The following is a 13,791-nucleotide window of genomic DNA, read 5'->3' as shown; positions in this document are numbered from 1 at the left end:
GTGATGTTTAACACTCCAGGTGTTTTAGATTCCCACTCCTACAATCACTACCCATTGAGTCTATAATTCCAGAACAACGGAGATCCTCATGTACGTACTTGTGTCTAATGTATGCACTTGTGTTTTCAAAGTGATACCACAAGTGAGATTCTGAACCTTTAACAAGAAATTTGAAATGTACATACTTGTGAAGTCATCTGTCTAACAGTTTGTTCCTGTCAAACAGTCCTCCACCCCAAAGAACTTACTATATATTTAAAATAAATAGCATTCAATTCATATTGGGGGGAGGTCTAAGGCAGAAATGCTATACATACCTACCTTATAATAAGTTATGCTGAAAACAGTGTGATTTTTTTTTGAGTAAATATAGATAGAGCTGCTATAAATCTGCAATCTGTTACTTTGGTCCTTTCATACTACAGGCAGTCTCCAGATTGCACACAAGATAGGTTCTGTAGGTTTGTTCTTAAGTTGAATTTTTATGTAGGTTGAATAGCACTTAACATTCCTCAGGAGTTTCTTTTGCTGTCTGTGCTCCTGTTCAGAAGATTTCACCTCGCTATCTGTCCCTGTGATAACTGTATTTTGAAAAATTTGATTTGTTATGGATTGGTGATAAAACTTCAGCTGAGACTCAGTGGATTTCCCTTCCGGAGGGTAGATTTCTCACTCCCTGTTGTCTCACTCCTGTTCTTAACTATGAATCGTTTGTAAGTCAGATGTTTGCTTTTTGGGGGCTGCCTGTAGATTGTTCTAGTACTGTGATTCCACTGTTAGTGTCATGGCTGCATCCTACTGAATTTGGGTTTGTAGTTTGGTGATGCACTGGCGCTCTGGTTGAGTATTATAAATACCACCCCCTAAACTGCAGGTGCCAGGGTTTCATAGCATGGTACCATGGCCATTAAAGTGGAATCATAGTGGTATAATTGTGTTGCGTGAAAGGGCCTCTTAAAATGAGTCAGTTGGACATAGAGCAATCATCACACATTCATTCTGGCCTCCAACTGACAAGAGTTCTTCCCTCACCCTGGACTTCCCACAGATATATATATAAACCTTCCTTGCTGAATTTCTCCATACCTCACAACCTCTGAGGATGCCTGCCATAGATGTGGGCGAAACGTCAGGAGAGAATACTTCTAGAACATGGCCATACAGCCTGGAAAACATACAACAACTCCATCACACTAGAGTTTGGATCCACTTTTTCAATGAGCTGGTGGAGTTGTTGTGTCAGCTCAGGTCTACCTTCTTTAAAGATTTCAGCAGGGATCCTATCAGGCTTTGTTTTGTTTTGTTTTGTTTTTTGTTGTCTGATGGTGTTGCTGACTTTTTCCAAACTTGGCAGTGATGCAAGCTCATCCCTGGTTTGTTGTTGCGGGATTTGCAAGAGAACCTCTTCAGCCACCTTGAAGCTGTGGTTAATGAGATTGTGGTAGTGCTCTTTCCAATGTAGTGTGATTGATTTTTTTTATCCTTCAGAAGTTTGGTTCCATCTGATGTGTGTAGAGGGTGAAATACCATGCTTTCTTGGTCCATAAATGACCTTTGTGGCATTAAGGAATCCCTGTGCATCATGGACACCTGCAAGGTGTTGGATTCCTTGAATCTTCTTTGTTCACCAGATGTTCTTGATTTCTCTGGTCCTTTTTGGATCTCAACTTTTGCACTGGCATAGATATTTTTCTTAGCAGTGCAGTTGGTGTCTATCTGCCATATTTGGAAAGCTTTCCTTTTTTATCAGTTAACAGTTTGATCTCATTATCATTTTCATCAAAGCAGTCTTGATGTTTCTTAGTTTGGTATCCAATGGTTACTTCACATGCTGTTATGATGGAGGTATTCAGTATATTCCAGTGTTCCTCAACATTTTCAAGGTGTTCTATGGGTAGATGATCCTTGAGTGTTGTTTGGAGAAGGGCTCGTTTGGAGGGCTCTTGAAGGTCTTGGGTGTTCATTTTATACCTTATCTTTCTTCCTTGGAGTCTGCGTTTGGGGGCAGTCTTGCTGGCCATCGTGGATTGGATTAACCTGTGGTCTATCCAGCAGTCATTAGCACCTGCCATGGCTCTTATAAAGAGCACATAGTGATGGTCTCTTGCACATATAATTATATAGTCTAAGAGGTGAGAATGTTTTGATCAGGGGTACTTCCAGAAGAGTGTGTTTGTGATGACAAGGTTGTGTTCCACACATTTGGTGAAAAGCAGGATGCCATTCGGGTTGCTGTTTCCAAACCCATTTTTTCATATGGTCCCTTGCCACAGGTTGAAGTCTTGTCTAACTCTCGCATTAAAATCACCCAGAAGGATGATTTTGTCCTCCTTAGGTATCTCCGACAAGATGCTGTCCAGCTGTCAGTAAAAATTTTTCTTGATGTCTTCATCAGCATGTAGTGTAGGTGCATGGGTACTTATGATGGTTGTCTGTTGGTTTTTGGTAAGGTTAGTTTGGAGGGTTGAGAGTCATTCGTTAATGCCAATGGATGCTTCAGACAGATGCTTCACTAGGTCATTTCTGATAGCAAAGCCGACTCAGTGTAATTTTCGTTCTTCTTCAGGCAGTCCCTTCCAGAAGAAGGTGTAGCCTCCTTTTTCTTCCTTCAGATGTCCCTCTCCTGCTCTCCGGCTCTCCTGAAGTGCTGCAATATCAATGTTAAAACTTCCCAGCTCCCTTGCAATAATATCAGTCTTGCGTTCAGGGCGTTTACTGTCTGCGTTATCCAACAGTGCCCATATGTTCCATGTTCTAAAGTTGATTTTTCTTTTTTGGCCACAAGGTGGTGACCCCTCCGGACACTGCAGCCCAGTCAGGGATAAGAGAGGCAGACTTTATTTCGTGTCAAAAGCATTGTACGACAAATACATTTCAAAATGATGGGGGGAAAAAAGGAAATCACAAGCAACTAAATAGTTTTGGACCAAAAGCGGGCAACAGCAACCGCATTGTCCGTAGCTTTAAACAACTCCTCCTCCGTACATGAGGCAGGGCATTGTGGGCAAGCATACGTATGCGGAGTTGTTTGTTCTGCTCCACAGTCACACAAGGTGGAGGATTCCTCCAGGTAGTGCCATCTTGCCAGATTGTCTTTTGATCTGTTTAGGGCATTTTTTAAAGCCCCTCTCCTTGTATGGGATGAGCAGAGTGGATCCTAAAAAAGGCTACACAGTTGTGGATGCAGCTGCTGGACTACTCAGCTGCCTCGGACCTTGAGGTAGAACGATTAAATTCATATTCACCACCCATGTGCCCGTCTGTGACTAAAGGCTTCCAAATTTCACGGTCCTACCCCCGTCGCCACTCACTGTTCACAATGAGACTTTCGTTAGTTTTGTGTTATTTTCTTGGAAGATTCGTGCGGTTTTTAATGTGTGGAAGTCAGTGCATAGCCGATCGACACACAGTCTTTACAGAATGAGGTTCCCATCCAGTGAAATAGTTAGCACAACGACAGTGGTTTCTCATCTGTTGCAGCCTTCTTCCACCTTCACAGCCATTGCAACATGTACCATATTGCCGTCCACCTGCTCCGCTGCTGAGGTCTTCAGATTGTTCTTGGTCTGGATCCTCCCTTGCGGCCCCTTCTGGAAGTACATGACTCTAGCAGTTACACCCACAGGTTCATTGGAACATACAAGCCCCCTCACCACAACAAGATGACAATCCATCTCCTTCATGGAGCCAATTGGTCTTTAATCAATTCTGTGAATAAGTAAAATCTCAAAAGTGAAATCTGAAGATTTGGAGGGGTGGCTTACTTACTTTTTCAACTCTTCTCAATGTATTTTATCCCTCAGAACAATGAAGTTGTATATTGTTGTATACTGCTTTGACATCATTAGATCAAATATGGTTAAATAAGCAAGTTAGTAAATTCATTGTTCCTATTAAGACTAAATTATGATTTATATAACATTTTGAAGGGAAGCTAACAAATAATTGGAATACAGATAAGTGTAAGTTGTAAAATATCCAAATATTCTTATATATATATATATATATATATATATATATATAAATGTAATGTTCGTTTTTCCCTTAACTTAAACAATAAAACTACATGACCAAATCACACCAAATTTGGCAAAAAAGACATAGTCATCCATTCTGTGTTTTTCAATTAAAAAAACAAAAAAATATAAAGTAGAAATAACAAAAAAAACCCCAAAAACAATACTGCTATCTGCGCACGTGAAGAGCATCCGCCCCCCATTGAAAAAAAGTTACTCAGAGGCTGACGCAGCAGCGTGTGAAGCCTAACGGAACTTTAAAAACCGTTCCGGTGGTGTGTGGGGCTTGCGGCTGGCAACCTTGACAGCTGTTCAAGTGGGGATTAGAAGTGGCCAAGGCATCCCAGGCACCTCACATGTCACTTCCTTTCCTTTCCGTGCCCTTTACCCTTCAGGAGAAAGCGTCCACGGCGAGAGAACAACGTAAACTGCAGGAGGGAGAGAGGTAGATAGATAGATAGATTGTTCCTTTCCCCCAGGGAGCAAGCAGCCAGGATTTGAAGCCGCAAGGCCATTACATGCTAATCAAGGTGACTAATTGCAGCATTCATACCTGCTGCACCGAGACTATTCATTGAATTCCAGCTCACCAAACAAGGATTCCCATAAGAAGAAAATGGCCAGGCTTTGAGGCTTCAAGGCTATTTACTGCTATTCCACCTGGCCAACAAATGATTCCCATAAGCCACAGCAATGCGTGGCCGGGCAAAGCTAGTATCAGAGTAAAAGTCATCAAAATCACATTGTAATTGCTAATTGAAAAATGGGGCATTGATTCTTTTCACAAAAAATGTCTAGTTGTTGTTCCTATGGGAGAAAAAACAGACCTTCAACAGTGATTTTGTAAATTAGCACAAAAGAATACTGTGCATTGTTGTGGAAACACTATTCTGAATTTATATGAAACCACTTTTGCTTAACCAAGTTCTCCATTCAGTTCGTTTGAAACCCCTTTTTTGTATGGGAAAAACATACACTACCAAGTTCTGTCCTTTTACAAGTTTTAAAAGCTTGTATCGAGTATTGTCAAATCTCTACCCACATAATTGCTTTTGTAGCTAAATTGTCCATGGGGTCAAGGTTTGAGATAGTGTATGATATCAAGACTGGATTGCTTTGTGCGGGTGTTAGAACATGTTAGACAGTCCTCAGCAAACAAAGGTTTTCCTTCGGTACAGAATGACATGTGGGTGTATAAATGCTTAAACAGTCAATGAAGCAATCTAAATTTGTTACTTCAATGGTTGAAGCTGACATACTTTCTAAAGTGTGGTGGCTTGAATTGAAACACACACTCTGTTACTTTCTGAGGAATTTGTATTCAGAACAAAAAGTATGTTCTCTCTCCACTGCTCTGTGTCATATTCTTCATGACAGAGGCATATTCTCAAATGCTCACTGATATTAAACTTAAACTTGCAGGTTATTATATTAACTTGAAATGTAATAGATTAATCAAAGTTTGTTTTCACTTTGCTCATCATGCAATCATAAATTATATATCTTCTCCATTGCATAGTTCACTTGTGCAGTTTTTTTAAGAGATCTGTGTGCAAATGGCAGGACTTAAGCAATTAGTGACTGCGGTGAAGGCTTTTCTTGTATCACCCCGTAAGCCTGGGATACCAGTTATCTTGGCTTTGGGCATCTGTTTCTGGTCTTCTACATCAGTTTCCATATTTTATGGATATTCATGACTTTTGATTAGCTTGGGAATAAATTTTTCACTTGCGTTCTATATATTCCAGAGTTTGGGACAGTTTCTTCTGTCAACTACAATTCTCTGATCAATGGTCTTGCTGGATGACTGTTTTGTAAACTGCAGTTCAGAGAAAAAAGCCCTTTCATGAGTACTGGTATTTTTCCATCCCTAAACCTGAATGCTTTTATAATGTTGATATTGTAACTGGTCTTATTTTTAATCCATTCTAGGTCTTGGACGAGCATATGCACTGGCTTTTGCAGAAAGAGGAGCATCTGTAGTTGGTGAGTTCTTAACTTTTTAATCTTCTGCTTTGCCTTCCCAACTTTTCCTTGATTACTGCAGCTTGTTAACTTTTGCACTTTTTAAGAATTACTATATATCTTATTTTTCAGAGTCCAGCCTTGAGCTTCCTTTGCACTGAAATGTCTCTGACCTCCTTTAATACCAAACTCAGAAGTAATGCTTAGGATTTTCTGTTTTAATAGGACATTGTCATGTCCACAAGTACACCTATTTATGAAAATAACAGTGCTAATTTTAATGGTGGGCAGCTGAATGTTTTCTGAAAACAAAAATAATTTGGTGACATGACACAGCCTAGAATAAGACACACAAACCTGTGTAAAAAGTCAGAAATCTTTATATCTTTATATCTGCATGTGTTTTCGGTGGTAGCTAGTCTCCATGGGTAGCAGCAGCTTCATCTGATGCTTTAAAATGAATATTTTGAAATGAAATGGTATATTAAAATAGTAATTTTAGGAGTTCTGCATAGAGTTTCAAGCTATTTCTTCAGTTATTTTCAGATAGCATTTTGAACTTTAATATTAACAAGAATGTATAAAGATGACAAAACATAATGTCGGAAATGTTTTAGTAGGATATTAATAGTTCCATTTAATAATTCATAATGCCAAGCAGCTGATTTGCAGCATCCTGTTATATCTTAGAAATGGATAAGAGGTGGTCTAAAGATTTGTTTTTATCATATCATTCAGCTGAAAGAACTACTTCCATGATTAATAGTTGGAGTGGAAATTGTTCCTCTTTCCCTGTACATCCTTAAAGTACACTCCCTCAGAGCTGAAAACTTTCCAAAGTAAATTTCCAGGCACGTTAGTGTGGAAAGGAGAAGGTTCTGTTGCACTAATGCAGAGGTTCTCAAGCTTTTTCAGTCACGGAGCACCTTTGAAATGTGAAAATCAAGGCGAAGCATTCAATTTCATCTTGCAGATGCATACTGTATTTGATAAACAAAATAACTATATTAATGAAGCAAGGTAGTTTCACAATTTATGCATGCAAGACATTAAGTTTGATCATGTCAAAATTTCTTCCAGATAATTCTTGAAAGATGTTGAATCTTCTAAATGTTTCTGGTTTGTGGATTATAATTTTAATGACATTTTCAGTCACCAAATTGTTGCATGTACATATGTGAGACCATGGAGAATGTGTGGTTTTAGATATTTAAATAGCTGAGAACGGAGTTGTAAATTTCGCTAAAAAATTAACCAAGATCGGCTATTTTTGTATTCATCATATTCTTGCCCATTATAGTTAGGGAATCAGTATTCTTCCAAATCTTGTTGGACAACAACTCCCATCTTCCATGACTTTGACCAGGAAGACTTCAAGCAATGGTTGATGCAAATTAGTCTCAGAACAGAACAGAATAATAAAATTATAGAATTGGAAGAGACCACAAGGTCCATGCAATCCACCCCCTGCTATGCAGAAAGTCTGGGGGGTCCACTGTTTTACTAGAGCCTTTCAGACAGAAGGCAGACAGTATGTAAGGAAAACACGAATACAAAAACTTCACACATATTTTTATATTTGGAAATATAGACTGCTCTCTGAAAGTGTCCTTTTCATCTTCTAAAGCTTCTGCTGCAGTCAGAATTTTCTTTGTAGTGTTCTCTGTATCAGCTTCAGTGGCCCCTAAGACACAGACTATTTAAACAGAGCACCTACATGAAAAACAATCCTGAAAAAATGAGTCCATGTGGGTTCTTTTCATTTTAGCTTTTTCAAATGTTTGATCTGCTGGTTTTTATTTTATAAAAAAGTTAAAGGAAGTTGAAACACATTTTTTTCTTTTTTCTAGTTTAGTCTTCAAAATGTGCTAAAATGCAGTAGCTGAGCTCAAATGTGTAACTGCAATATCATTGCTATGTTCCATTCTTCATCCAACCTCTGAAACCCACTTTAACATTCAACCAGCATCCTAGGCAATGGAGTTCTTTATTTCTAAAAATTTATCTGGTATTTTCTGTTGAGATCGGAAATGCATGTACCACCTACTCTTGTTAGAGGTCGTCAGTGTAGCTTGTCAATTGCATGTGATTCTGCTTGCTGTCTTTCCTATAAACCATCTTCTGAATGCTAGACTAGAAATTTTGATTTATCAAATGAAAATGAAGGTCTATGCCACTTAGTATTGGTGCTCATTTTCCACCTTCTAATCCCACTCACTTCTCTATCCATCTTAAACTTTATAAAGAAGGTTTTTTTTAAAAAAAAAAATTAGCATCACTCTCATCAGTTTGTGGTGTCTTATTCTAGAGACACTATCGGGAGAAAAACCAGAAGGTTAATGGAACAGCCTAATCAATTTAATTTATCCTCTGGTTTTCTCTAAAATACTCATAAAAAGCAAAAACAACAAAATCTCCCAAAAATGTCCAGCCATGAACACATTAAAAATACCTCTACAGAACTGTATGGCAATGTGTGATCCATTAATCTATGAGGGTTATCCAGAAAGTAGATTACGTTTTGGAATTTAAAATAAACAAAGTATAGGAAAAAATATTTATTATATGCAGTTGAAAGCCACACTTAAATACTACTTTTAAACATAGTCCCCATTCAAATTTAGGTACTTATCATAGCGATGAATGAGCTTGGCAATTCCTTCCTCATGAAATTCTCCTGCTTGCATCATCAACCAGTTGGTCACTTCTTCCTGCAGCTACGCATTGTCCCTTGTGGCACCGGGGTGTCAGGGAGGGCACCATGGGCTCACCCCGGAGGGCTTCTTTCCCTTGGGGAATCCTGGAGGGCTAGCTCTGTCGCTTTCCCTCTCCACGTTGCCGCCGTTACCTTCCTGCCGGAGCCTATTGATCTACTCTCATTTGCATGTTTTTGAACTTTAGGGTTGGCAGAAGCTGGGGCTAACAGTGGGGGCTCTCTCCGCTCCTCCAATTCAAACCTGCGACCTTTCAGTCCAGAAATTCAGCAGCTCAGCGCTTTAACACGCTGCGCCATCAGGGGATAGTATTTCCTTAAGGTTGTGGATATACAATATTTTTGATTTTTTTTTGTCTGTTGGAGGCAAGTACTGTGTTTTCCTGAAAACAAGACCGTGTCTTATATTAATTTTTGCTCCCAAAGATGCTCTAGGTCTTATTTTCAGGGGATGTCTTATTTTTCCATGAAGAAGAATTCACATTTATTTTTGAACAAAAAATGAACATTTATTATATACTGTACAGTAGTTGTCATCATAAACCAGCATTACCAGACAAGCTGTGAATCCTATCAAGAATTTCTTGTTACTACCAATATTTCCATGTACAACACTTTATGGTATGTACATTTACCGATCCTGCATGCTCTGGTGTTCTGTTCGGCGGGCATGCTTCCAAATAAAAACTTTGCTAGGTCTTACTTTTGGAGGAAGCCTTATATTTAGCAATTTAGCAAAACCTCTACTTGGTCTTATTTTCTGAGGATGTCTTATTTTAGGGGAAACAGGGTATGAATGCTGCAATTAGGGAAAATGATTAGCATGTAATGGCCTTGCAGCTTTAAAGCCTGGCTGTTTCCTCCCTGAGTGAATTTTTTGTTGGGAGGTGTTAGCTGGCCCTGATTGTTTCCTGTCTGGAATTCCCTTGTTTTCAGAGTGTTGTTGTTTGCGATATTTTATGTGCATCTACTGTCTGTGGCCCTCAGAAAACAGAGAATTTGCCAGACTTTGGTGATGGGAATACTTTGTTGGGAGGTGTTAGCTGGCCCTGATTGTTTCCTGTGTGGAATTCCCCTGTTTTCAGAGTGTTGTTCTTTATTTAGTGTTCAGATTTTAGAGATTGTATTGTTTTGTTTTATTATACCACAGTAATTTTTATATATTCTGATTTTAGTGTTTTTGAATACTTGGAGCCAGATTGTATTCATTTTCACGGTTCACAGCAACACAATAGTAGTAGTAGTAGTAGTAGTAATAATAATAATAATAATAATAATAATAATAATAATAATAATAATAATAATGACTTTGGTAATACACACTGCTTCTCTCCCTTCTGAGCTTCCTTTCTGGAAGAATCCTTTCTTGGGAGGTGTTAGCTGGCCCTGATTGTTTCCTTTGTGGAATTCCCAATTTCCCTGCTTTCAGAGTGTTGCTCTTTATTTACTGTCCTGGTTTTAGAGATTATATTGTTCTGTATTATTCGCCCCGGTGGCGAACTGCATTAAAAGCCGGCTCTTCGGCTTAGAAATGGAGATGAGCACCAACCCCCATAGTCAGACATGACTGGACTTAACGTCAGGGGAAAACCTTTACCTTTTATTATTCTACCACAGTAATTATTTCATGTTGCAGTAGAATCTCACTTATCCAACATTCGCTTATCCAGTGTTCTGGATTATCCAACACAGTCTGCCTTTTAGTAGTCAGTGTTTTTGTAGTCAGTGTTTTAAATTCATTGTGATATTTTGGTGGTAAATTTGTAAATATAGTAATTACTACATAGCATTACTGCACATGGAACTACTTTTTCTGTCAAATTTGTTGTATAACATGATGTTTTGATGCTTAATTTGTATAATGATTACCTAATTTGATGTTTAATCGGCTTTTCCTGAATCCCTTCTTATTATCCAACATATTCACTTAACCAACCTTCTGCCGGCCTGTTTATGTTGGATAAGTGAGACTCTACTGTATATTTATAATCTTCTATTATCTGCTTAGAACTGTATTATATGAGGCCCCTTCTACACAGCTGGATAAAATGCACACTGAAGTGGATTATATGGCAGTGTGGAGTCAAGATAATCCAGTTCAAAGCAGATAATATAAGATTATAAATGGGTTATATAGCTGTGTGGAAGGGCCTTGAGCAGGAGTCCCCATACTAAGGCCCGGAGGCCGGATGCGGCCCTCCAAGGTCATTTACCTGGCCCCCGCCCTCAGTTTTATAATATAATATTTTATATCATTTTAAATAATATAATATATTGTATATACATATAATATTTATAATAATATTATAATGTTATACAATATAATACTAATAATAATACCATATAATAATAATAATAATAATAATAATAATAATAATAATAATATGTTATATATTACATATAATATTACAGTATAGTGGTATAGTTCAATATAGTAATATATAATGCTAATATTGTGCTGTGCTAATAATATATTGTATGTACATACAGCTGCTCTGAGTCCCCTTCGGGGTGAGAAGGGCGGGATATAAATGTAGTAAATAAATGTAGCAAATGAATAAATAAATAATTTTAAACTTAGGCTCGCCCAAAGTCTGAAATGACTTGAAGGCAAACAACAACAACAATCCTAATTAACTTGACTATCTCATTGGCCAGAAGCAGGCCCACACTTCGCATTGAAATCCTGATAGGTTTATGTTGGTTACAATTGTTTTCATTTTTAAATATTGTATTGTTCTTGCACTACAAATAAGACATGTGCAGTGTGCATAAGAATTTGTTCGGGTTTTTTTTCAAATGATAATTCGGCCCGTCCACAGTCTGAAGGGTTGTGGACTCTGCTTTAAAAGTTTGAGGACCCCTGGCCTTGAGTCTACACTGCCATATAATCCACTTCAAATCTGATAATCTGTATTTTAGAGGCAGTGGGGAACAGGCCTAAGTGCCTGTCCCCTGGGCTGAGTGGGTTGCTAAGAGACTTTATTTTTCTTTTCTTTTTGTTGTATCAACCTAGAGGCGTAGATGAGGGGTTGTGCTGTCAATTTTCGAGGTTGTGAGGTGTTTAGTTTTGTTGTTTTGTCCGCTGCCATGATTCCATCACTCTTTTAAATAATTATATATTATATAGGAGATAGATAGATAGATAGATAGATAGATAGATAGATAGATAGATAGATAGATAGAAGAAGATATACAGTAGAGTCTCACTTATCCAACACTCGCTTATCCAACGTTCTGGATTATCCAACGCATTTTTGAAGTCAGTGTTTTCAATATATCGTGATATTTTGGTGCTAAATTCGTAAATACAGTAATTACTACATAGCATTACTGTGTATTGAACTACTTCTTCTGTCAAATTTGTTGTATAACGTGATGTTTTGGTGCTTAATTTGTAAAATCATAACCTAATTTGATGTTTAATAGGCTTTTCCTTAATGCCTCCTTATTATCCAACATATTCGCTTATCCAACATTCTGCCAGCCCGTTTATGTTGGATAAGTGAGACTCTACTGTATATATATATATATATATCTCATATCACAAGTTTTATTCTGGTTATTCCAACACATACACTCCATAACATATCACTTAAGCCACATTATTTGACATAGAAAAATTGCTTTAAATTAATCCTCAAGCCCTCTGAATATGAAAATTGATTTTATGATGTTCCTCACTTTAGGTGTATTTTAGAATAATTTTATGGACACTTAAAAATAACATATTTCATTGTTCTAGATGAATGAGTGAATTGCAGAGCTAAAGATTTAAACTCACTCTCCAGTTTCTCCACATGAGGGCAGTGCTGCTTTACCGAGGAAGAACTATAGCTGCAATTTGTTTTTCCTTTTTGACCTGTTCTTGCCAATGAGTTGCTTTGCATCATCTTCTTCTGGATTATCTGCATGCTTTGAGATGGCAGATAGCTTTTGATGTATGGCTGCAAATGTGCAAATGAACCTTGTTTCTTACCTTTTAAAAGCACTGGATTGTAACGATGAAAATAACATTATCACTTCTGCCTGAACATAAAGTGACACTGGGGAGAAGGCTGCACAAAAAAAGTATTTACATCCAGAATATTAGGGCTCTTACCAACTATATTTATTTCTTACAAGAACTGCCAAGTTGTAATCCGCATATCGCAAAATACTTTCATTTGTCTTGAAGCTTTTGTCATTACTCCAATGATTCCAAATTTAGGTTTATATTTTTTTTCTGAAGTATTTATGGTCCTTAGTTTTTAAAGCCACCTGGCAGCAAAAAGGCATATAGGCTGGAAATGTTAATTTTGAAATACAGTGGTTTCTACAGACATTTAAATATTCTTAAATCAAATGAAGTAAATGATCTGGGAGGAGAAATACCCTAGTCCTGTGCCTCCTGCTATTTCCATTGTCTTCTGCACAGGAAAAATGACTTTCAGAAGCTGAGAGCTTCTTGTATCCATTCACTTTCAAATACAGGTCCTAATATACCTTTCCCATTTGTTACACAGTGAATGATCTCGGGGCTGACATTAAAGGTATTGGAAAGAACTCTTCAGCTGCCGACAAAGTTGTGGATGAAATAAGGGCCAAAGGTGGAAAAGCAGTGGCTAATTACGGTATGTTTCTCACTTCCTCTCCTCACAGCTAAAGGGTGATACAACTTGTACACATTTGGATATCTGACCATGAGTAATTAAACTGATGTAGCTCTTTGCAAAAACCATGTAAAATCATTATGAAAAGTGGAATCAAGACTAATCTTGACTGAGTATTCTGTAGCTAAAAGTTTCTTTTAGTAGAATTTGATTGGAAATCATTCTGCTCTCTGAACTGAAGCATTAATCCAATTTGCCCTTATACAGTATTATTCCCTATGGTTTAAGTATATTTTACTTCCTTATTTAGTTTGGAAGAATGCAGTAAATAGTTGATGTGTATAATGGTTTAATTACTTTGATTCTTCATTTGCAAGTATAGCTCCTTCTGGAATTAATTGATTTCTAAACCAAACTTTGTGTTGACTAACAGCAAGTATCGTCAGATTTTAATTCCATCTTGTTCACCCTCATCCAGCAATTTGTTAAACCAGCAATGTTCAAG

The 13,791-nt window shown here is 37.7% G+C and overlaps 1 protein-coding gene across 1 annotated transcript in view; it reads left to right on the top strand.

The window, feature by feature from the left end:
• Nucleotides 1-13,791, top strand: part of hsd17b4 (hydroxysteroid 17-beta dehydrogenase 4) — a 73,567-nt gene that overhangs the window by 5,671 nt on the left and 54,105 nt on the right. Inside the window, exons 2-3 of the mRNA XM_008114047.3 lie at nucleotides 5,949-6,002; nucleotides 13,200-13,307. Coding sequence (XP_008112254.2) covers nucleotides 5,949-6,002; nucleotides 13,200-13,307 — 162 coding nt within the window. The remainder of the gene's footprint in view (nucleotides 1-5,948; nucleotides 6,003-13,199; nucleotides 13,308-13,791) is intronic.

The sequence above is a fragment of the Anolis carolinensis genome, chromosome 2 (genome assembly GCF_035594765.1).
Source record: "Anolis carolinensis isolate JA03-04 chromosome 2, rAnoCar3.1.pri, whole genome shotgun sequence".
NCBI classification, from domain to species: Eukaryota; Metazoa; Chordata; class Lepidosauria; order Squamata; family Dactyloidae; genus Anolis; species Anolis carolinensis.
This window is presented reverse-complemented; position numbering and strand designations above follow the sequence as displayed.